This window comes from Panthera onca, chromosome D1 (assembly GCF_046562875.1).
Source record: "Panthera onca isolate mPanOnc1 chromosome D1, mPanOnc1 haplotype 2, whole genome shotgun sequence".
In the NCBI taxonomy this organism is placed as follows: domain Eukaryota; kingdom Metazoa; phylum Chordata; class Mammalia; order Carnivora; family Felidae; genus Panthera; species Panthera onca.
The window spans coordinates 51,218,165-51,240,784 of record NC_138348.1 but is presented as its reverse complement, the minus strand read 5'-3'; the positions used below and the strand labels follow the sequence as shown (position 1 = coordinate 51,240,784).

Below are 22,620 nucleotides of genomic sequence, written 5' to 3'. Positions count from 1 at the left end.
TCATTTTCTCTGTTTGATTACTTTCCATTACTCTGTCTTATGGGTCATTAATTTGTTTCTCTTCTCCTCTAGACTGCTATTTATTCCATTAAGTATATTTTAAATCTCATTTATTGTGTTCTTCATATCTGATTGGTTCTTTTTTATCTGTTTCTTAAGGGTCTCACTGATGTCCTCCACTCCTTTCTCAAGTCCAGTGAGTATCTTTATAATCATTACTTTAAATTCTTTCTCTGGCCTATTACTTATATCTATTTTGCTGAAGTCTTTTGCTGTGATTTTGTCTTGTTTGTTTGTTTGTTTATTTGTTTCTTTGGGACGTATTCTGATGTCTCTTCATTTTGTCTAACTCTCTGTGTCTGTTTCTGTGTGTTAGGAAAGTCAACTAGATCCTATAGTGTCCTGCAATGCAGTGTCTCCTGTTCTTCCAGACAGACCTGTTCTTGCTGGTGCTTCAGGAAGTGTCTCCTATGTGTGTTGCATATGACCTGCTATTGAGTCCTGACCACTTTTTTCTTCAGTCCAGTTGTCTGCAGAGGCTATCTTTGTCTGTTGTATGCAGTATTTTGTCCCTAGACAAGTGGGGCACATTTTTAACAAGGTGTGCACTGGTCTACTTGCAAAATGAGATCTGCTGCTGCTGCTGCCAGAAATGAAATCCTGCAAAATACGTAGGTCCAGAGATGTGGCATTGGTGGGGTTTGTGCTGGTCTTTTGGGGGAGGGAACCCATAGAGCCAGGACTAAGGCAAGCGTGACTGGGAAGAATGGATCTGCCAAAGTGGGAGTGGGGGTGAGGCTTGGTATAACCAAGTTAGTAAGTGTCAGCACTGTGCTGGTTCTTGCAGGTGGCCCTTTGTTTATGCTGGGGAGGGCAAAGGAGGGAAATGGTGCCTGCCAGCTCCTTTGTTCCTGGAGGGGTCTCCCTGTGATCCCTGCCTATCTGTGCCATCTGAGACAGAGTAAATTACTCTCCCTCCCATCTGCCCCCAGCATTTTTCAAACTACTGCTTCCATGCTGTATCTTCCCTGGCTGTTTGTTGTGCTATCTCTTTAAGGGCAGGACTCCACTTCCTAACACACTCTGGGCTCTCCCAGAGCTGAGTCTTCTGATTTTTTTTAAATATAAGACTTTAAGTCTTGCTGGTTATAAGAACTCACAAGGTTTGGTCCCTCTCACTTTCAGAGCCAAATGTTATAGGGATTCATCTTCCTCGGTGCAGGCTCCCAGATGTGACATCTGTTTTTTGCCCTTCTCCATGCCATTGGCTACCTACCCACTGCAGACTGCCATGGTCTATTTCATTCTCAAAGTATGTCTTCACCCTTCCTACCTCCTTCAATTTGGCCCTTTTTCTGTCTTCAGTTGTGGAGTTTGTTCTGGTCTTCAGGTCATTGTCTGGGTTATTTACATTGATGTGAATGTTATCTAGTTGTATCCATGGGATAAGGTGAGCTTAGGGTCCTCTTACTTTGCCATCTTCCCAAGCTCTCAATCTCTCCCTTTTAATAAGAATGTTTTATCCATTTACTTTTCATGTATTATGAATACAATTAGGTTTAAGTCTATTATCTTGTATTTGCTTTTCTATTTTTCCCGTGTATTCCTTGTTCTTTTCATCTTTTTTTGCCTTCTGTTTAATTGAGTATGTTTACAATTCCATTTTATATATTCTGTTTGATTTTTTTGCTATAACTATTGTTTTATATGTTGGGGTTTATAAAATGCATTTTTAACTTATCATAGCTTATTCCTAAGACCTGTCCTCTGAGAGGTCTCATTGCCAGAAGCAACTCACTGAGCAACTCATTGCCAAGAGTTTTCCATGAAGCCCCTCAATTTTGGATGGCTGGAATTCCAAAATCTTGCTGCTTTACCTGGCCCCTAATAGTTGTTTTTTCAGGCGTTTTCCCTGTCTTATCCTATGCTTGCTTTGCTTATTATGCAGCCAAGACTTGTTCAGATTCCTAAAGTGCCTTTACTGTACAACTACTTCCTTTCTGATGCTCTTTCACAATTTCCAAATGCTTTGGCACTATCATTTATGGGTCTCTGTCTCCTCAGCTCAGTAAGGCCATCATGTTCTGCTTAGGCTCCAGCTGCATGGACTGTGGTTCTGAAAGTGCCTCTAAGCATAAAGTTAATGTGACCATGAAACTCACCTTATTTGCTTCCTTGCTATACAGGATTACATTCTGAACTGGCTATTATCCAATGTCTGAATATAGTTGTTCCATATTTTGTTTTATATTTGCTTCTAGCAAGAGAGCTAGTCCTATAGCAGTTACTTTATCAAGACTGAAAGCAGATGCAATAAAGTGACTTTAGTTTAGAGCATCCTCAATTAAGTGCTATATAGATTTACCCATTTTTATATTTTTCCTATATTGGTAATAGATAGCCTATTAAAGAACAAAAACATTAAAAAAGAAAAAAAATGGGGCGCCTTGGTGGCTCAGTTGGTTAAGTGTCTGACTCTTGATTTTGGCTCAGGTCATGATCTCACATTTGTGAGATTGAGCCCCATGTTGGGCTCTGCGCTGGGCATAGAGCTTTCTTAAGATTCTCTTTTTCCCTCTCTCTCTCCCTTTTCCCCTCAAGAAAATAAAAAATAAATAAACTTTTAAAAATAAATTTTTGAAAGTTCTTTCTTTCTGTGCATTTTGAAAACATATATTAACATTGGTCCCTAAGGCATTAGCAAAACCACTTTTTGTAAGTACCAGTGGAAGATGACTGACATTATTATTATTAATGAAATCAATCATCCTCTGTTGGGAAGAGAAGAAATAGTAGTATTCAATAACAGCTAGACAATAAAGTCAAGGAAAAAAGAAAATAACAAACACTACATTATTGATAGTGATGAGAAAAGTTATTATATTACCTTTGGAATTTCAGAAATAATTGAGGGAGAGGAATAGTTATTCTTTGAATAACTATAGGCACTCTGCTGTACAGTACATTTCTAGGACTTACTCATTTTACATAACTGAAACTTAGTATCCTTTGACTAATACCTAATTTGACTAATAATTACCTCCTTCCTCAAGCCCCTGGCAATGATCACACCACTCTGCTTCTATGAGTTTGACTATTTTACACAAGTGATATCATGTAGCATTTGTCCTTTTTTCGTTTGTTTTTTAACTCTTTATCCTTATGTATCTGGCTTACTTCACTTAGGATAATGTCCTCCAGGTTCATCCATGTTGTCACAAATGGCATGATTTCCTTCTTTTTTAAGGCTGAATAATATTCTATTGTATGTATATTCAACATTTACTTTATCCATTTGTCAGTGGACGCTTAAATTGCTTCTGTCTTGACTATTATGAATAATGCTGTAATGAACATGGGAGTTCAGATATTTCTTGATTTCAATTTCTTCTGACATAAACCCAGAAGTGAAATTGCTGGATCATATGATAGTTCTATTTTTAATTTTTTGAGAAACCTCCAAACTGTTTTTCATAGTGGTTGTACAAATTTACACTCCCACTAACAACGTACAAGGATTTTCTTTTCTCCACATCCTTGTCAACACTAGTTAACTTCTGGGGTCTTTTTTCCAACCCTTTTATAATAACCATCCTAATAGGGGTAATGTAATATTTCATTGTGGTTTTGATTTACACTTTCATGATGATTAGTGATGATGTACAACTTTTCCTGTACCGGTTGGCCATTTGTATATCTTCTCTGGAGAAATGTTTATTCAGTTTTCTTGTCCATTTTAAAAATTGGATTATTTGCTTTTTTGTCATTGAGTTGTATGAGTTCCTTGTATATTCAGGTATTAACCCTTTATCAGATATATGGTTTGCAAATATTTTCTCCCATTTGATAGGTTGCCTTTTCACTTTGTTGATTTTTTCCTTTGCTGTGCAGAAGGTTTTAGTTAGTCTACTTTTCTTTTGTTTTTAATCTCACTTGTCTATCTTTTGCTTTTATTGCTTGTGCTTTTGGTGTCAAATCCAAGATCATTGCCAAGTCTAATGCCTAGAAAATTTTCCCTATATTGTCTTTGTAGAGTTTTTTAGTGTCAGGTCATAAGTATTTTCAGTTGATTTTTGTATATGATATGAAATAAGTTCCAATTTCATTCTTTTGCATGTGGATATCAAGTTTTCCCAACGCCATTTATTGGAAAGACTGTCATTTGCTCATTGTGTATTCTTGGCACCCTTGTCAAAGATCAGTTGACTGTACATGTGTAGGTTTATTTCTACATTCTTTATTCCATTTGTCTATGTGTCTGTTTTTAACCATTATTATCTAACATAATAAACATATTTTCTTGTGAACATTTTTCTGAAATTTAGAATATTTATTTAGAATGGATTCCTAGAAATGTATTTAGAAATTGGGATAATATTTGGGGGTATTAGATGATATTAGGCCTAGGGAACTCAGGAACTCCTAATATTAATATACTACTAATACTAATACTAATATTCTAGTCCTGGTCATTCTTCCTTAGAGTTCTTTTTTTTTTTTTTTAAGAGAGAGAGTGCTAGCGGGGGAGAGAGGCTGAGGGGGAGAGAGAGAGAGAAAGAGAGAAAGAATCTTAAGCAGGCTCCATGCTCAGCACAAACTCCACCCAGGACTTGATCCCATAACCCCAGGATCATGACCTGAACCAAAATCAAGAGTCAGACATTCAACTGACTGAGCCACCCAGGTCCCCCCTCTCCTTAGAGTTCTAGAAAAGAAACAAGAAACATGAAAAATAAGACACTGCTTTTTGTTAATTGCACTAGTCCCTAATGTCACTCAAATTCAGAACTCTGATTAGCCTGGGTTGGGGTACTCAGTCTCCTCTAAAGTCTTTCAAAATCTTCAACCTCCCTTACAACTTGAGGGGGACTTTGTCCATTTTATCAGTTCAGTACCATGAAGAAGTGAGAAAATAGAACATGCATGACCTTTTAAAGCACAATAACCCTAACCAAGAGTAAATATGGACAAAGCAACACACTAGAGTATCACAAGTCAGATTATTCCTCACAAGGAAGAAAAGACTAGTAAAAAAAGAATATCTTCCTCCCCCATACTATTGAGAACTGGGTCAAAGTATATGAATATTTAAATTTTAAAATATATTTGACAAAATTTTTTTCTAGAAAGATTGGACTAATTTTCCTACCCACTTGCATTGTACAAAAATGTCTTTTTTTTTCCTGCACCCTCATTATATGGTTAATGAATTCTGCCATTTATTAATTGTTTAATTTGGGGAATGTAGCTGAACTTTTCTGTGCCTCAGTTTTCTCATCTGCAAAGTAAGATTAATAGTGTCTGTCATGTGTTAAATGCCTGTCATGTGTTAAATTTTCAATAAACTACTAGTTACTATTTTGTGATGTGATTGTTTTGTTGAAATCTTAGCTAATTTCCCAAGTGAAAAATATATCCCTCATTGTTGTAGTTGTACTTATTTAGTTATAATAATATAGAGTATTTTTCTTAAATTTCACAGCTTTGCATTTCTTCTTTGTAAGTAGTCTCTTCATGTCTTTGGCCCATTATTTCTTGGACTGAACAATTTTCATAGTGTTTTATATGTAATGTTAATGTAATAAGGTATTTTTTAATGTTTATTTATTTTGAGAGACAGAGAGCACCTGAACAGGGGAGAGGAAGAGAGAGTGAATTCCAGGCAGGCTCCACACTGCCTGATGCAGCTAGATCCCACGAACCATGAGATCATGACCTGAGCCAAAATCAAGAGTCTGACGTTTAACTGACTGAACCACCCGGATGTCCCTGTGATAAAGTATTTTAACTTTTGTCTGACATAATGTCTCCTTCAAATATTTTCCTCAGTTTATAGTTTATCTTTTAATCTTATTCATGATATTATTTTCTCACAGAAGTCTTTCAGTTTATGTTGTAAACTTCACGTTTTCCTAGACAGCTCTTGTGTCAGTCTGATCCTATCTAGATATCACAAGAATTTTAATTTATTTTTCCTGTTTTTTTTAATTGTTTTACTTTTCGTATTTTACTCTTTAATTAAAATAGAACAATCCTTAGTGTATGAAATGCTAAGGCTTTATTTTTAAACCAAGAAAAATTTGTTGTTTTTTAAGAGGTCAAATTGAGTTTGATGCCTGAAAGCTGTTTCTCATCTTTCAAGCATATGTTATAATTAAAGATGGAGTATTTTGAACAGTTAGTGGTGCAATTTTATACATGATAACAGTGCTAACAGTATACACAGTCATTTTGTAACAATATGTGTAGAGCCATTTAGTAAAGTCCACATGAAGTCTAATATCTTCATATCAGAATTAGCCAAGAAAGCTTTAAAACACTGTCATAGTTATCTATAAATAAGTGGCACTGTGAAGAAGAGTTTTGGAAGAAAATGAAGCGGATTTAAATTACAACCACCTAATAAGAATTACAATATTCTATTTAATATTAACTAGAACAACTTGGATAGCAAAAGGCTAGAAATATCCAATTTGGCTTTATTTATTTATTTATTTATTTATTTAAAAATATTTATTTATTTTTGAGAGAGAGAGAGAGAGAGAGAGAGAGAGAGAGAGAGAGAGACAGTGTGAGCGGGGGAGGGGCAGAGAGAGGGAGACAGAATCTGAAGCAGGCTCAAGGCTCTGAGCTGTCAGCATAGAGCCCAAGGACGCCAGAGCTCCAATTTGTGAACCGCAAGATCATGGCCTGAGCCGAAGTTGGAGGGTTAATTAACCCACTGAGGCACCCAGGCGCCCCTCCAATTTGGTTTTAAACTAAGCCTTAAATGATACTCTTCTATAGGACTTGATGTCACAAACCCAAAGTTTGTTCTTTTTATTTGTACCAACAGGTAAACAGACATAAATCTCATGGGAGAGGAAAACCAAACCTCTGTGGCTGAGTTTATTTTCTTTGGCCTTTCACAGGACTTGCAGACCCAAATCCTGCTATTTACTCTTTTTCTCATCATTTATCTTTTGACTGTATTTGGAAACCTGCTCATCATCGTTCTCATCTTCATGGATTCTCGACTTCACACTCCCATGTACTTTTTTCTTAGGAACCTCTCTTTCGCAGATCTCTGTTTCTCTACTAGCATTGTCCCCCAAGTGTTGGTCCACTTCCTTGTAAAGAGGAAAACTATTTCTTTTTTTGGATGTATGACACAGATAATTGTCTTCCTTCTGGTTGGGTGTACAGAGTGCGCACTGCTGGCAGTGATGTCTTATGACCGGTATGTGGCTGTCTGTAAGCCCCTGCACTACTCTACTATCATGACCCACCAGGTGTGTCTCCAGTTGGCCATAGGATCCTGGGCCAGTGGGGCACTAGTGTCTCTGGTGGATACCACCTTTACTTTCCAAATACCCTATCAAGGACAGAACATTATTAATCACTACTTTTGTGAACCTCCTGCCCTCCTGAAGCTGGCTTCAGCAGATACTTATAGCACAGAAATGGCCATCTTTGCAATGGGCGTGGTCATCCTCTTAGCTCCTGTCTGCCTGATCCTTGTCTCCTACTGGAATATTATCTCCACTGTGATCCAGATGCAGTCTGGGGAGGGGAGGCTCAAGGCTTTCTCTACCTGTGGCTCCCATCTCATTGTTGTCGTCCTCTTCTATGGGTCAGGAATATTCACCTACATGCGGCCAAACTCCAAGACCACAAAAGAGCGGGATAAAATGATATCTGTGTTCTATACAGTGGTGACGCCAATGTTGAACCCCATAATTTATAGCCTGAGAAACAAGGATGTCAAAGGGGCTCTCAGGAAACTAGCTGGAAGAAAGTCCTTTTTTCAGAGGCAGTGATCTCTGGGTTTGACTTTTAGAACTATGGTAACATCCTTAAAAAAGGTGCAGGCTTTTGGTAGGCAGTTATGAATTAGATCATTTCAAGAAGTATAAAAGTGAAGGACATGTTCTAAAATCCATGAATACTCCATGCTAAACTAGAACACAGAGGAGAAATAAAATGATAAAAAGTTAGGTTTTCTTGATTATGAAACACATCAAGTACTATTTTGGAGTTTGTGTTTGTGGTTAATTCAGCTAATATGGATATGTTTTAAGCATGGTCACAATTGAATCTAAGAGGTTTAAACTGGATTATTTGAAGTAACATCTAATATGAGTTGCATACATGACCCTAACATCGAAGACATTTCAGATTTAGATGTCCCAGTCATATAAATCTCCAGGAATAGGCTCTGATAGAAACAACCAATATATTTGGAAGAGTCTTTAATACTGGGATCATTCATGGCTTGGCATTTCACCTTGTAAAATGGTACCAAAAGCAAAATACTTCCTAGTTCATGATGTTTTCTCTTGAAAGCTCAAAAAAAATGAGTTTTTTAATCTCATCATCCCAAATTTTATATTAACATAGACTATCAGAGTAAAAAGGGAATTTCACAGTCATTTATTCCAAACATAGGCCTGAGACTTAAACCAGTTTATAATATTTCTATTGAGTAATTGTCCAGCATTTGCCAAAACAAGAATATATAGCTCCCTACTCTCTTGGATTATTCTCTTTCATTTATACAGCTACCCTTGAACTAGATTGTGCCAATCCTCACATATTTGAAAATCTGCATGTAACTTTTTGACTCCCCCAAAACTTAACTTCTAATAGCCCACTATTGACTGGAAGTCTTACTAATAACATAAACAGTCAATCAACACATATTTTCTATGTTATATTTATTACATACTCTATTCTTACAATAAAGTAAGCTAGAGAAAAGAAAATATTAAGAAGAGCATAAGAGAAAATACCTTTACATCACTGTACTGTATTGAAAAAACTCCATATATAAGTGGACCCATGCAATTCAAACCTGTGTTGTTCAAGGGTCAGTTATAGATAGTTCTTAGCTATTACCAAGATCTTCCTTATGGTAAGTCAAAATCAATTTTCCTTTATGTTGAACCCACTTTCCTTAGTTTTAGTCCTAGAACAACTTTCATTATACTATACCACAATTCACTGAAGTCAGTTTCTATACTTGCCCAAATTCAATCCTCACAGCCAAACACCCAGTTGTTTCTTTAAATTTCCTTCATGTAATGTGCTTTGGCACCCTCTAACCATTCTGGTCAGCCTCTTTTGAAAGGGCCCTATTTACCCAATGAATATCTCTTCCAAAAGCAAAAGAGAAATTAGAATTTGAGGAATTGGAGTTTACTAATCCTAGGCTGACCCCTTCATAGGCTTAGATGCCTATAACCACATCTGACTGTGTCTCAACTTCTCTACAATGGTCAATTCTGGGGTCTACTTCAGGTTTCATAAACCCTTAGTCCAAACAATCTGGCTGACAGCCCTTTGCATATTTTTCCCCAACTTTTAGCCAATCACATGTCTAGAGGAGATTCCATGATAACCATTCTACAGTTACCATGGATATGAGTCAAGAACTACTGACTCTTCAGTAGAAGACCTCCCCAGTGAAGTAATAAAATCTAGTAGCTATATTTCTTATTTCTTTCATTCATGCATCCATGCATTCATTTTAAAATAACTTATTGAGCTCTTATTTTATCATGTCCAACTCTGATTGTATCCAATACATCCAGAACAATGACTGACACATAATGTGTTTTAATACACATTTTTGCATTTGTTACTATTCTTTTAAAATTACTGGAGGTGCACTACAATAGACAAACACCAATCTGGGCATGAGGATCAGAGGAAACTCATTCAAACAGAATGTGCTAGTTGAAGTGATATAGACAAGGACAAAACACTAATATGTGAAGTTGGTGACTTGGCTGCCTGTGATGATCTAAATGAAATCTATTTCAGTAACAGGAGGAAAAGTAAGACAATGTGAACAGAATATATGAACACTAATTTGGAGAAGTCTCACCATGGGGAAGAAGGAAGAAATAGGGGTGGCTGAGAAAGTGGGATTGTGAGATTTTTACTTTATTTTAGATTCCTAAGTCACTTCCCCCTTTTCCTTGAAGACTTTAAGCTCTGGATCACTGTCACTTTCCCAAGACACTACTCCTGTTATATATCTTAGTTATCTAATTTTCACATAAAATCAAATATTCAAATATCTGTATTCTCAGAATTCCCTGATCTTCATTCCTCCAATGATCTCAGCCATTCGCTCCATGGTCATGTCTTTAATATTGCCATTACCAATACTTTCCATTCCCACTCCAAATTCTGAAACCACAGACTCCTGAGCAAAATAAAATGGTTACTGTTTTAAGGCACTAAGTTTTGAGATGGTTTGTTACACAGGAATGGATAACTCAAATGCTGAGAGAATTATGCTCCCATTCATTCCATCAAAATAGATGCCAGTGGGAATTTTTCACATTACTAATAGAAGTTTATCTCTCTCTCTCTCTCTCTCAAAATGAACAAACCAACAAAAAATTTGATATATCTCCTGCTATAGTGAGAGGGAATAAATTGTCAGAATGCTTCTAAAGAAAAAAATTTAGTGCATACACCCCAAAATAATAATAAAGATAATATATGATTAGGGTTCTTAGTTGTAAGTAATAGAGACTGACTATGTGTGATTTAAGCTAAAAGGAAAAATACTGAAACAATGGTAATTCTGGTCCTGCAGCCAGAACTACAGGCCAAAATCCTGTCACAGAATGGGTGTCATGAGAACATCACTGCCGTTTAGCACTAGATGGCGCACTTTAATCTGCCAACACCATCAGCCCAGGCCCTGCAGAGGAAGCTGCTGATTCGCTGAGGCTGGAAATTGGGAGTTGGTGCTTCCTCTGCCACTGACAGAAAAAGAAAAAAGAAGTTATCTGCTGACAAGCACTACATCAGTCAGGTGATCAAGGTTAACAGCAATGGTGATAAGTCACGTTGATATATATATATATACCCTTGAGATGATGTGATGGAAATAGCACTTTATCTTTGTGATTGTCCTTCCCTAAACCCATAACTTCAGTCTAATCATGAGAAAAACATCAGACAAATTCTAATACATGAGCTTCCTATAAAATATATGACCAGTAGTCCTCAAAAATGTGAAGGTCATCAAAAACAAGTCTGAGAAACTGTCACAGCCAAGGAAGCCTTAAGGAGACATGACAACTAAATGTAATGTGGCATCCTGGATGAGATCCTGAATCAGAAAAAGGATATGAGGGGAAAGAAAAGAACAACAAAGAAAATCCAAATGAAGTATGAATTTTTGTTAATAAGATATCAATGTTGATTTTCTTAATTGTAACAAAGATACCACAATAATAATGGAAGATAAGTGGGTATATAGGAACTAAGGGCACTTCTCAGTTTTTCTGCAAGTCTAAAACTGATCTGAAAAGTAAAGTCTATTTCTAAAAAAAGAAAAGAAATGGTTTGCTGTCCTTGCTTTTTCATGTCACTAGCTCTTAATTCAGTCTAGACTGAGTGTATCTAATTGATTGAGTCCAAGTTACATGCTATTCAATAGCTGCAATTAAGGCAAAGAAAGTGAATTTCAGGTGTATTCAGCTTCTGTGGAGGCAGATAGGTTGTTACTAGCCCATGATTCACAGAAGGCCATAAACATGGAAAAGGTACTCAAATGATCAGAAGCCAAAAATTGACAAATATCCATTACCCATGGCCTATGAAACCAAATCACCCCCACTAATGTCTTGACAACCTATACATTCCAAACTGACCAGTATAACTCATAATGTACATAACACAACATTATGAGAATATGTAGAATACAGAATGTTGAGTGAAGAACAAAGAAGAGTTGAGTGAGCTTAGAATAGGGAATGCTTCTGTTGGGCATTAAGACAGTCCTCATCTGATTGTGTTTAAATTTTTTTTTAATGTGTATTCATTTTTGAGAGACAGGGCATGAGTGGGGGAGGGACAGAGAGAGAGGGAGACACAGAATCTGAAGCAGGATCCAGGCTTCGAGCTGTCAGCACAGAGCCTGACGAGGGGCCTGAACCCACGAACTGTGAGATCATGACCTGAGCTGAAGTCAGGTGCTTAACCGACTGAGGCACCCAGGCACCCCTGATTGTGTTTACTAATGTGTTCCCTACTGCTAGTACAATGTCTGTACTAGTCACATATTCTCAATAAAAATTTGCTGAATGAATGTGTGGCCTAGGAAAAGTGTTGATTTAAGTTTTCTCTGTATGCTGAATTAGGTTCTAATTCAGAAGACCTAGATTTCATGATGCTAGAAGGAAATGGAGTCTGTAGCAGACAACTGTATGAATCTTAAGGATCAAGTCCCAGTTAGTTTTACCTTCACAATAAAAGTCATATATTGCAAGAACAATCATAAGATTGTTCCATTAAAAAATATCTGGACCTGGGGCACCTGGGTGGCTCAGTCAGTTAAGCAACCAACTCTTGATTTTGGCTCAGGTCATGATCTCACTGTTGGTGGGCTTGAGCCGTGTCAGACTCTGTACTGGCAATGCAGAGCCTGCTTGGGATTCTCTCTCCCTCTCCATCTCTACCCCTCCCCCTTCCCCCCCCCTCTCTGTCTCTCTCTCTCTCTCAAAATAAATAAACTTTAAAAAATAAACTAAAAAAACCTTTAGTGAGGTGACTGCAACCTGAAAATTACCCTATTCAATTAGAGAGCAATGTCAGTGTTTCCGTGGACCTCTGAAGGTAAGTGGCCAGAAACCTCATATCTATGAAAGGTATGAGAGGAGAAAGGCTGGTCCTTCTCCTTCCTACTTTGTGCTTTTTCCATTTCTCTGCTCTTTAATCAGCTATAGATTATATTCGAGCCTATTTACTGGCAACACTTACAAGTTAAAATTTTGGTTTTGCCTAGCTAATTTAATGTGACTTTCATAAAGGTCAGCCTCATTGCAAACAATTCATAGCACACACCATACCCCCAATCTTGGAAAATGTCATTCCACAATTCTGTCAAAACTTACTAATGGCTCTCTAAGTATTGAAACATTGAGTGAATAGCAGTGATGCAAATATGAAGTGATCTGAGCTTGGAGCTTAGCTTTGCCAGATTTTAGTTTCAGCAGATTGGGGAATGATAATATCTACCTTATAGTGTCGTGGTGATGAGTGAGATGATATTTATAATTTGCTTATGATAGTAGTGAGCACAGAGGAGGTTGGCAAAAAAAATATCTAATTCCCCTTTTGTTTTATTTTGGTCAATTCGTGCTCTAGATGTAAAGCTCCTTTTCTGGGAGGCTCTCCCTGATTTACTATTTTGAGTTCTTCCTTTGGGGCTCAATCCTGGGCCCTTTCATTTTAGTATTTTCTCCTTTTTGTTCTTTCTACAATGTCATCCTCACTCATAGTATCAACTATCATCTACCCAGAATTGACACAAATTTTACACCACTGGCCCCAGACACCTCTAAGGTCTCCAGACTCCTCGATCCGTATGCCTATCTGACATTGCTTCTTGGATGTCACAAAGTATCTCAAACTCAACTCAGCCAAAACTGAACTCATGATCTTCCACGACACTTTTTACTTGGTTGCAAAACAGAATGAATGAATGAGTGAATCAATAAAATCAGTGACAATCATGTTATATACAAATTGGTATCCTTTCGAAATTCTGTCACATTTTTTGGTTCCACTCAAGTGGGGTGGGGGGGGCACGGAAAAGGTGAGGAAGATTTTGGACACTTTTCCGGGATGGGATGGGATGGGATGGGATGGGATGGGGGAAGCAAAGAATGTTTGAGATGCCGTTCTCCCTGCGCCTTACCCTCGCCTCCACCCTACCGGAAGCCCGCATCCATTCGTTCGTGGCCCTGGGGTTGGACGAAAGTCTACGGAGGGGGCGGGGCTGAGGAAGGGGGAGGGACTGGGAGAAGCCCCCAGTCTACTCTGCAGACTGAGGCCGCAGAGGCCGCTGGGGGCTCCTCCCAGGGCCTGTGCGCGTGCGTGCGCCCGAGGCTCGCCTTGGCGTTTAGGAGACCCAGAGGGGCGGCGGCGTTGGCGTTTAATAGGCGGGTGTGGTCACGGCTTCTTAGTTCCGGCGTGATTACCCACGCCGCCTCTTTCCGCCCGCGAGGCCAGAGACCTCCGTGGCTCCTGTCGGAACTGGCGCTTGGGTGTGAGTGAACAGAGTGCCGGCTGGGAGCTGTGCCCGCAGGTATCGCCGGGGTCAGCGGGCGACGAGGACGCGAGTGCGCGGAATTGGGAATCCCGCTGGAGGGCGTCGGCTTGTGCGCAGTTAAGAGGATTCCGGCGCCGCGCCCCGCAGTCTCTGCGGGACCACCTGGAGGGGTCACCAGTGGCGGGGAAGGCGCGGGCTGCGGAAGGAAATCGGTGCGTGGGAGAGCAGTCCTGAGCAGCGTTTAGTGCAACCCTCACTTCCACTCTGTAACGGGGGCAATCTGCAGGCACTTGACCTGGGGAAAGTATCTTCATTAGTGGGTTCGGGAATGACTGGTATTGATTCCTCGTGGAAATACCAAGTGTGACTGGATCCATCAGCTGGAAAAGAAAATAGGGAAACCTTCATTGCCACTTGCCTTCTTTCCCAGTCATTCCTTGTTACTCCTCCAAACAGTTAAACTTCAAGGCGTCTTTCAAATTTCAGACGCTTCATTTGCAAACTGCTTTCTGCTCCTCTACCTGCGCTAATCTCCAAGGCTGTTTTCAACTCAAGCTTCTCCTCTACCTATTAGGTTTAAAACAACCCTCTTCACCGACAGATGCTACCTTGCCCACATAATTGGCCCCTGTTCCATTTTTCCTCAATGCTATAAAATCCTTTGAACCTGTGTCACCTGCTTGTTTAACGCCCCAGATTCCTGTCACCTGCGCCTTATTGAACCCTCCCTTCCAGTGGTAGTGGCTCACAGTTAACGCTTCATTCTGACTGCCACCATCATCCTGAAAGACGTCTGTTAGTACTAGAGCTTAAACTTCAGTTCTTGACTTTGTTTATTCCCGTGTTCATCGCTTACAGACCACTTAAGCTTCTCGCAGTCACAGTCGTACCTTGGACGTTCTGTCACCCAAACTGTTCCCTTTTTGAAATCTTAAATGCAAGCATGTCGTCCTGAACATCTCTGTCCTTCCAGCTCTATAATTATTGGTACCGAGTAATTTATTAATTTATATACTTAACCTATAAATTCCCAGTATATTTTGTTGCTTTTTCTCACTTTGAGTTGAATGTTTATCTCATTATTATTTAATTACAATATGTAAGTCTTTGACATTGCCTAACAGTGGAGCTTGAACCGTGCTCTATAGATTTTGATGTCCATTGTTTTTGTCTTTTGAGGTGTATTTTAGAAACAAAGTTTAAATTTCGAATTAGTTGAGAATGTTTTTTGTGTCAAATTGTAGTTTTCATTCTGATGATAAATGTAGTCTGTTCACTGGTAGATACTTTTTATTGAGTTTTTTTGTAGCCTCATACATAGTAGCTTTTGTAAACATTTTCATAAGTGCTTGAATAGAAACTACATTACATCACACTAAGCACATTTTTCATATCTACTATATTATTACTTAATTTTAGTTTGTTAAGGATTAAGGATTTAGTTTACCTGTTAAGGATATAGCTTATTTGCTAAGGATTTATTTGTTGTGTCCTTGTTGATTTCATCTTTTGTTTTCTGAGGATTTTGCCATAAACATATTCCAGTTACATTATTTGGTACATTTAATAAGTCGTATTTCATTATAAGTTATACCTTCATTTAAAGTTTCCTTTTTGTCTACTTTAATATACTTGTGCTTTTTTTTTTTAAGTTTTTAATTATTTATTTTGAGAGAGAGTGAGAGGACACACACGGGAGTGCTCCATGGAGGGGCAGAGAGGGAGAGAGACAGAAAATCCCAAGCAGGCCCCACACCATGGGTGTGGTCCCCGATGCAGGGCTTAAACTCACGAACTGTGAGATCATGATCTGAGCTGGAACCGAGTCAGAGGCTTAACCAACTGAGCCATCCAGGTGCCCTGTGGGCTTTTTAATTCATTTTATCCCTGTGTATTGTTTACATTTGCTTGTTAGGTTTTTAATCCCTTTATTTGTAACTTTGCAGTTCTTTTGTTTTCCATGTCTCTTGAGTGTTTATATAGTGAAAATTTTTACCCAGTACATTTACCATTATAGTGGATATCCTTGTTATTCTTTCCACCTTTAATTTTTTAATTTTTGTGCTTCCTTGGTGTTTCGTTTTATTTTTTAACATTTTGCCTGTGAACTGCTCACCTCCCTCACCTCCAACCCTCACCCCTGCTTTCTCCCTTTATGTTAATTAAAAAAGTATCTGGGCATATAGTTTAGTCTTTAGCTGGGACTCCGTGATACCTCTTAAGCACTTTGAAACTTTCTTTTGTTTTTTAATGAACCTGTGCTTTCCTTAAGCTTTAGAGAAGGTTTGTGTTGGGTCTCAAATATTCTTCCTTCAGTTGATCCACTTTGCCCTGTGTCTGGCAGACATGTAAAGGGGTACTAAGGAGCATATAAATGGTGTCAGTACATCTCTACCAGATGGAGAGTGGAGGGGGTTCTGGGTGGCTCAGTCAGTTAAGCGTTCGACTTCGGCTCAGGTCACGATCTCAGTTTGTGAGTTCAAGCCCCACATCGGGCTCTGCTGACAGCTCAGAGCCTGGAGCCTGCTTTGTATTCTGTGTCTCATTCTCTCTCTGCCCCTCCCCCACTTGTGCTCTGTCTCTCAAAAATAAATAAAAATGTAAAAAAAAAATTTTTACAAGATGGGGAGTGGAGAGAAACATAGTTTTAAGAAACAATGTAGAAAAGGCCACAACTTAGAATGTACTATGAGGTAACCACAGTGGAGGTGGAAACTGCCTATTTGTTTCATAAGCAGTTCCAACAGAGTGTGGGAGTGAGAATCAAATAGAACATAGGAATCAAGTGTAACATCTATTTCAGTCATCTCCCTAACTTCCCATTTCCCTTCCCACTTATATAAAGAGGCAGTTCAGCTTCAGTGCCTTCCTCCCACAAAAAGTTCTTTCCTAAATAAATTGAATAAACCATCTGAGGAGAACCAAGGCTTTTAATGTGGGTGTTGACTTTTCAAAGTAAAACCTTACTTAACTGAATTTGAGAATATAGTACAGAGAGTTCCCATACACCCCATACCCATTTACCCTATTAGTAACAAATTAATATGGTACATTTGTTACAGTCAGTGAAATATGTATATTAACTGAAGTCCATACTTTATTCATACTTCTTTAATTTTTACCTAATGTCCTTCTTCTGATCAGGATCCCATCTGGGATGCCACAGTACATTTAGTTATCATATCTCCTGAGGCTCCTCTTGGCTGGGATAGTTTCTGAGACTTGTTTTTAATGACCTTTACAGATTTGAGGAGTACTGGTCAGGTATTTTATAGGAAGACCATCTATTAGAATTTGTCTGTTAGAATCCTTCTCATGATTAGACTGGTGTTATGGGTTTAGAGAAGGAAAATCAGAGACAAAGTGCTATTTCTACCACACCATCTCAAAGGTACATACTGTCAACATGACCTGTCATTATTGGTGTTAACTTTGATCACTTGTTGAGGTATATATTTTAGGTTTCTCCATTATAAATTTACTCTTTTTCCTTTTTCCTGTATATACTTTTTTGTGAGAAATTCACTATGCAGAGTCCAAACTCCAGGGATAGAGAGTTCTGTACCTCCTAGAGGGCTGAATAGCTACACAAATTATTTGGACTCTTCTGTATGGGAGATTTGTCTATTCTACCCCATTTATTTATTGAGTCAGTCATCTGTATTAATATAGCCTATGGGCATTAATTTTATAGTTAGATTGTTTATTACTAATATTGTTCCAGCTTTGGCCATGGGGAGCTCTTTCGCTTGGCTCCGGTGTGCTTTTGATGTGCCCCAGTAAATGTGTTTTTGTTTTTGAGCTTTTGTTTAGTTTTTAGTACTTCAAGATGCTCCACCTCTTCTTGTATATTTTTTTCTCCAGTTTTAAAATCAGCCATTTTTCTGTGGAGCCCTGGTTCCTTTTATTGAAGTATGGTATTAGAAACTGAGACCTGGGAGCTAAGTGTTATTGTTGGTCCTGGGATGTCCTTGCTTCTAGGCCAACTCAGCTGACAGAGCTAGGAAATATATGCATGCATACTAATCCCTGTATATACAAATATCTATAAATATTTCTGTATGTAACCACCTTTATAGTAAGCTACACAGAAGTTCATACTGATATCTCCAACTCTAATTCATTACCACTTGAGCCATTCTAGCTTCTTTCCTTTGATTATCTGAAAACTCCTACTCAAACATTAAGAAAGCTGCTTCTCACAATCTGCAGTGCATGTACTTATTGTTCAATTCCGATATACATGCATAATGTATCAGAATTGTTAATGTATATCTCCATAGGAAAGAACTTTATCAACTAGAGTACAGTGCTATTGTATATTTTCTTTTGCCTTCAGTCTTACAGATTCCACTCATTTCCATACTTGTTTTTTTTTTCTTCAGAAAGTCAGTACGTGTTCTAAAATGTTTTCTTGCCTTGACTTTTTTGAGCATTGTGCATTTTTCCTTCTGCACTCTCTTTTCATAGGCCTCTCTATATTGTTCTTTTGCTCCATATACTAATCTTTATTTGAATGTTGAATAATCTTTCAGGTAGACATTGCCAATAGATGAGGTCAGGAAATACTTTTGTGAACTAACTTTTGGCCAGTCTGTAAGATCTGCTAACAAGCAGACGTACACACGTATATATGAAAATCTGAGTGTTGTGTTTTGTTTTGTTTTTTAAGTGGTTATTATATGGTTGCAATAAGACACATGGAGGGGCGCCTGCGTGGCTCAGTCGGTTGAGTGTGCAACTTCAGCTCAGGTCATGATCTTGTGGTTCATGAGTTCAAGCCCCACATTGGGCGGGCAGCTGGCTGCTGTCAGCATGGAGTCCGCTTTGGATCCTCTGTCCTCTGTCTGCTCCTCCTGGGGTTGCGTGTGTGCGCGCACTCTCTTTCTCTAAATATTTTTTTAAAAAACACAATGGAAAGTATTGAAAATTGATATTTTGCCCATTGCTTCAGGCTTTTTTAAATTTAACCTTTGGCCCCTTATACCCATTTCTCCCACCTACCACCCTTCTCTCTGGCAACTACCAATTTTGTTTTTTGTTGTTTTTAAGGTTACACACATAAGAGAGATCATACGGTATTTTGTCTGACTTTATTTCACTTAGCATATTGCCCTCAAGGTACATCCATTTGTTTCAAATGGTAAGATTTTAATTCTTTTTATGGCTGAATAATATTCCTATATGTATATACACACACATGCACATGCATGCACACAATTTCATTATCCATTGATCTGTTGATGGACACTTAGGTTATTTTCATGTCTTGGCTATTGTAAACAGTACTGCAATGAATATGAGGGTGCATATATCTTTCCCAGTTAGTGTTTTCATTTTTATTGGATAAATATCCAGAAATGGAATTGCTGGATCATACAATAGTTCTATTTTAATTTTTTAAGGAATGTCCATACTGTTTTCCACAGTGGATTCACCGATTGACACTGCCACCAACAATGTACAAGGGTTTCCTTTTCTTCACATCCTCACTAACACTTGGTATGTCTTCTCTTTTTGGAAATAATCCTTCAAAATGTGTGGGGTGATACTTCAGTGTGCTTTTGATTTGCATTTACCTGATGATTAATGCTGCTGAGCATTTTTCATGTATCTGCTGGCCATCTGTATGTCTTCTTTGGAAAAATGTTCAAATGTCTTCTCTGGAAAAATATTCAAATCTTCTGCCTATTTTCAAGTCTAATTTTCTTTTGTTATAAAGTTGTATGAATTCCTGATATACTTTGAATATTAATCTCTTAGCAGATAAATGATTTGCAATGTCTGCAAATCAGTCGATGTGATACATCACATTGAGAAAATGAATGATAAAAATCATATGATCATTTCAGTGGATGCAGAAAAAGCATTTGACAAAATTCAACATCCATTTATGATAAAAACTCTCAACAAAATGGGTATCGAGTGTTTATTATCTTCCAAGAAGTGGATGAGAGTTCTTTTAATCACTGTAATTCAGTCAGATAGATATTATTATATCCATGTTACAATTGAGAAAATTCAGGTTTTGGTTAACTAATTTGCTTAATTTCATACATGTAGTTACTAGTACAGCTGCTATTTAACCTCCTGTCAGTATGACTCCAAAGTATGTACTCTTTGTCACTATATATTTTCTATAGCAGGGATTTCTTTACCTTGGAATTAGTGACCTTTTAGGCTGGATAGTTCTTTGTTATTGAGCACCATCTTACGCATTGTAGGATGTTTAGCAGGATCCCTGGGCTTCTCTGACCCGATGCCAGTAAGAGCCCCCAGTTGTGATAACCAAAACTGTCTCCAGAATTGTCAGGTTTCCCCTGGTACCAAATTGCCCCTGAAAACCACTGGCTTAGAGGTATATAGTAAAAAATGAACCCTGACATGGAGGAGGGCACTTGTTGGGATGAGCACTGGGTGTTGTATGGAAACCAATTTGACAATAAATTATATTAAAAAAAAAAAAAATGAACCCTGAAAGTTCAATTGCTTTCAGACTGGGAGAATTGTAAATCAGGTAGAAAGCTGTATCTGAACTTCCCTGAATGTGATGATTCTCCTAATGGGGGAAGTTCTTTGGGGAACCCTGAGTGCTGTGCTCAGAGTTGTTAAAAAAGACTCTGGCTCTTGTGGGAAGGCTTTAAGTCAATGTGCTTTCTGCACAACCTATGTAGATCTCTTGACTTGAGCTATACTCTGTGAGGACTCCCACTGAAGAACAATGCCAGTTACTCAGCTAGCAAGCTGTGTTTTCTGTCCAGAGACCTTCTGAACAACTAGTGCCAAATATGGCCCATGGTAGTCATGTGAGTCTAAATGCTTAGCTGAGCCTATTACTTCCCTGGTGGGCATTGCAGACTGGCCGATAACGAGTCCTAACAAATGAAAACTTCTAATCATTTTAGTCTGGGAATGCACTCTTTTTTTAATTGAAGTAAAATTGGCCTACAATGTTGTATTAGTTTCAGGTAGATAACCTATTGATTCCACAGTTCCATATAGTACTTAAAATGCTCACTACAATAAGTGTAGACACTGTTTGTCACCATACGTTATTACAATATTATTGCCTATATTCCCTGTGCTGTACTTTCCATCTCCGTGACTTATTTATTTCAAAATGGAAGTTTGTACTTCCTAATCCCCTTTATTTTGCTGATCCCCACCACCCCCCCACCACCCACCTCCACTCTGGCAACCACCAGTTCTCTATATTGAAGAGTCTGTTTGATTTGTTTATTTGTTCATTTGTTTTGGTTTTTAGATTCCACATATAAGTGAAGTCATGAGGAATTCATTTTTGTTTGACTTATTTCACTTAGCATAATACCCTCTAGATCCATCCATGTTGTTGCAAATAGCAAAATCACCTCCTTTTATGGCTAAGTAATATTCCATTTATATATATGTGTATGTGTATATACATATATATACACATACACACGTATGTACACACACACACTACATCTTCTTTATCCATTCATCTGTGGATGGACACTTGGGTTGCTTCCATATCTTGGGTATTGTAAATAATTCGGTAAACATACGGGTGCATATATCTTTTCAAATTAGTGTTTTCATTTTCTTTGGCTAAATACCCAGTAGTGAAATTACTGGATCATATGGTATTTCTATTTTTAATTTTTTGAGGAAACTTCTTACTGTTTTCCACAGTGATTGCACCAATTGACATTCCCACCAACAATGCGTAAGGTTCCCTTTTCTCTACATTCATACCAACACTTGTTATTTCTTGTTTTTTTGATATTAGCCATTTTCTGACAGGTGTGAAATGATACCCCCTTGTGGTTTTAATTTGCATTTCCTGATGAGCATCTTTTCATGTACCTGTTGGCCATCTGTGTATCTTTTCTGGGAAAATGTCTGTTTAGGTTCTCTGCCTATTTTTTAATTGAATTATTTGTGTGTTTGTGTGTATATGTGTATGTTGAATTGTATAATTTCTTTATATATTTTGGATATTAACCCTTTATCAGTGATGTCATTTTAAAATATGTTCTCTCATTCAGTAGGTTGCTTTTTTATTTTGTTGATGGTTTCCTTTACTGTACAAAAGCTTTTTTATTTTGTTATAGTCCCAGTAGCTTATTTTTGTTTTTGTTTCTCTTGCCTAAGGAGACATATTCATAAACACATTGCTAAGGCTGATGTCCAAAAGATTAACTACCTATGTTTCTTTTGGGAGTTTTATGGCTTCAGGTCTCATATTTAGATCTTTAATCCATGTTGAGTTTATTTTTTTATATGATGTAAGAAAGTTGTCCAGTTTCATTCTTTTGCATGTAGCTGTCCAGTTTTCCAACACCATTTATTGAAAAGACTATCCTTTCCCCATTGTGTATTCTTGCCTTTCTCATAGGTGAATTGAACATAGAGGTGTAGATTTGTTCCTTGGCTCTCTCTCCATTGATCTGTGTGTCTGTTTTTTGTATCATTGGAATGTACTTTTTGATTTACCCCCAACAATGAATGACTCCTATTTATTCTCCTTTTTTTTAAATTAATTAATTTTTTTTTGAAAGATTGAGAGAGAGCAGGAG

The 22,620-nt window shown here is 37.9% G+C and overlaps 3 protein-coding genes across 6 annotated transcripts in view; 2 read left to right on the top strand and 1 right to left on the bottom strand.

Moving 5' to 3' along the window:
• ZNF214 (zinc finger protein 214) overlaps nucleotides 1-22,620 on the bottom strand; it is a 136,693-nt gene that overhangs the window by 63,377 nt on the left and 50,696 nt on the right. The window lies entirely within an intron of this gene.
• OR2D3 (olfactory receptor family 2 subfamily D member 3) lies at nucleotides 6,840-7,849 on the top strand. Its single transcript, XM_060607918.3, has one exon. It carries the CDS (start codon nucleotides 6,855-6,857, stop codon nucleotides 7,797-7,799), a length of 945 nt encoding a protein of 314 aa, XP_060463901.3. The 5' UTR covers nucleotides 6,840-6,854; the 3' UTR covers nucleotides 7,800-7,849.
• The window catches only part of ZNF215 (zinc finger protein 215), a 32,307-nt gene continuing 20,245 nt past the window's right edge, over nucleotides 10,559-22,620 (top strand). For 2 of the 3 annotated variants that reach the window (XM_060605878.3, XM_078433176.2), the window contains exon 1: nucleotides 10,559-10,813. The gene's annotated coding sequence lies outside the window, so the exon portion shown is untranslated. Of the gene's footprint in view, nucleotides 10,814-13,989; nucleotides 14,096-22,620 lie in introns of those variants that run through there. The other variant, XM_060605876.3, reaches the window with a different exon arrangement.

Coding starts and splice junctions, on each gene's coding strand:
- OR2D3 (XM_060607918.3), top strand. CDS start 6,855: ATGGGAGAGGAAAACCAAACCTCTGTGGCTGAGTTTATTTTCTTTGGC.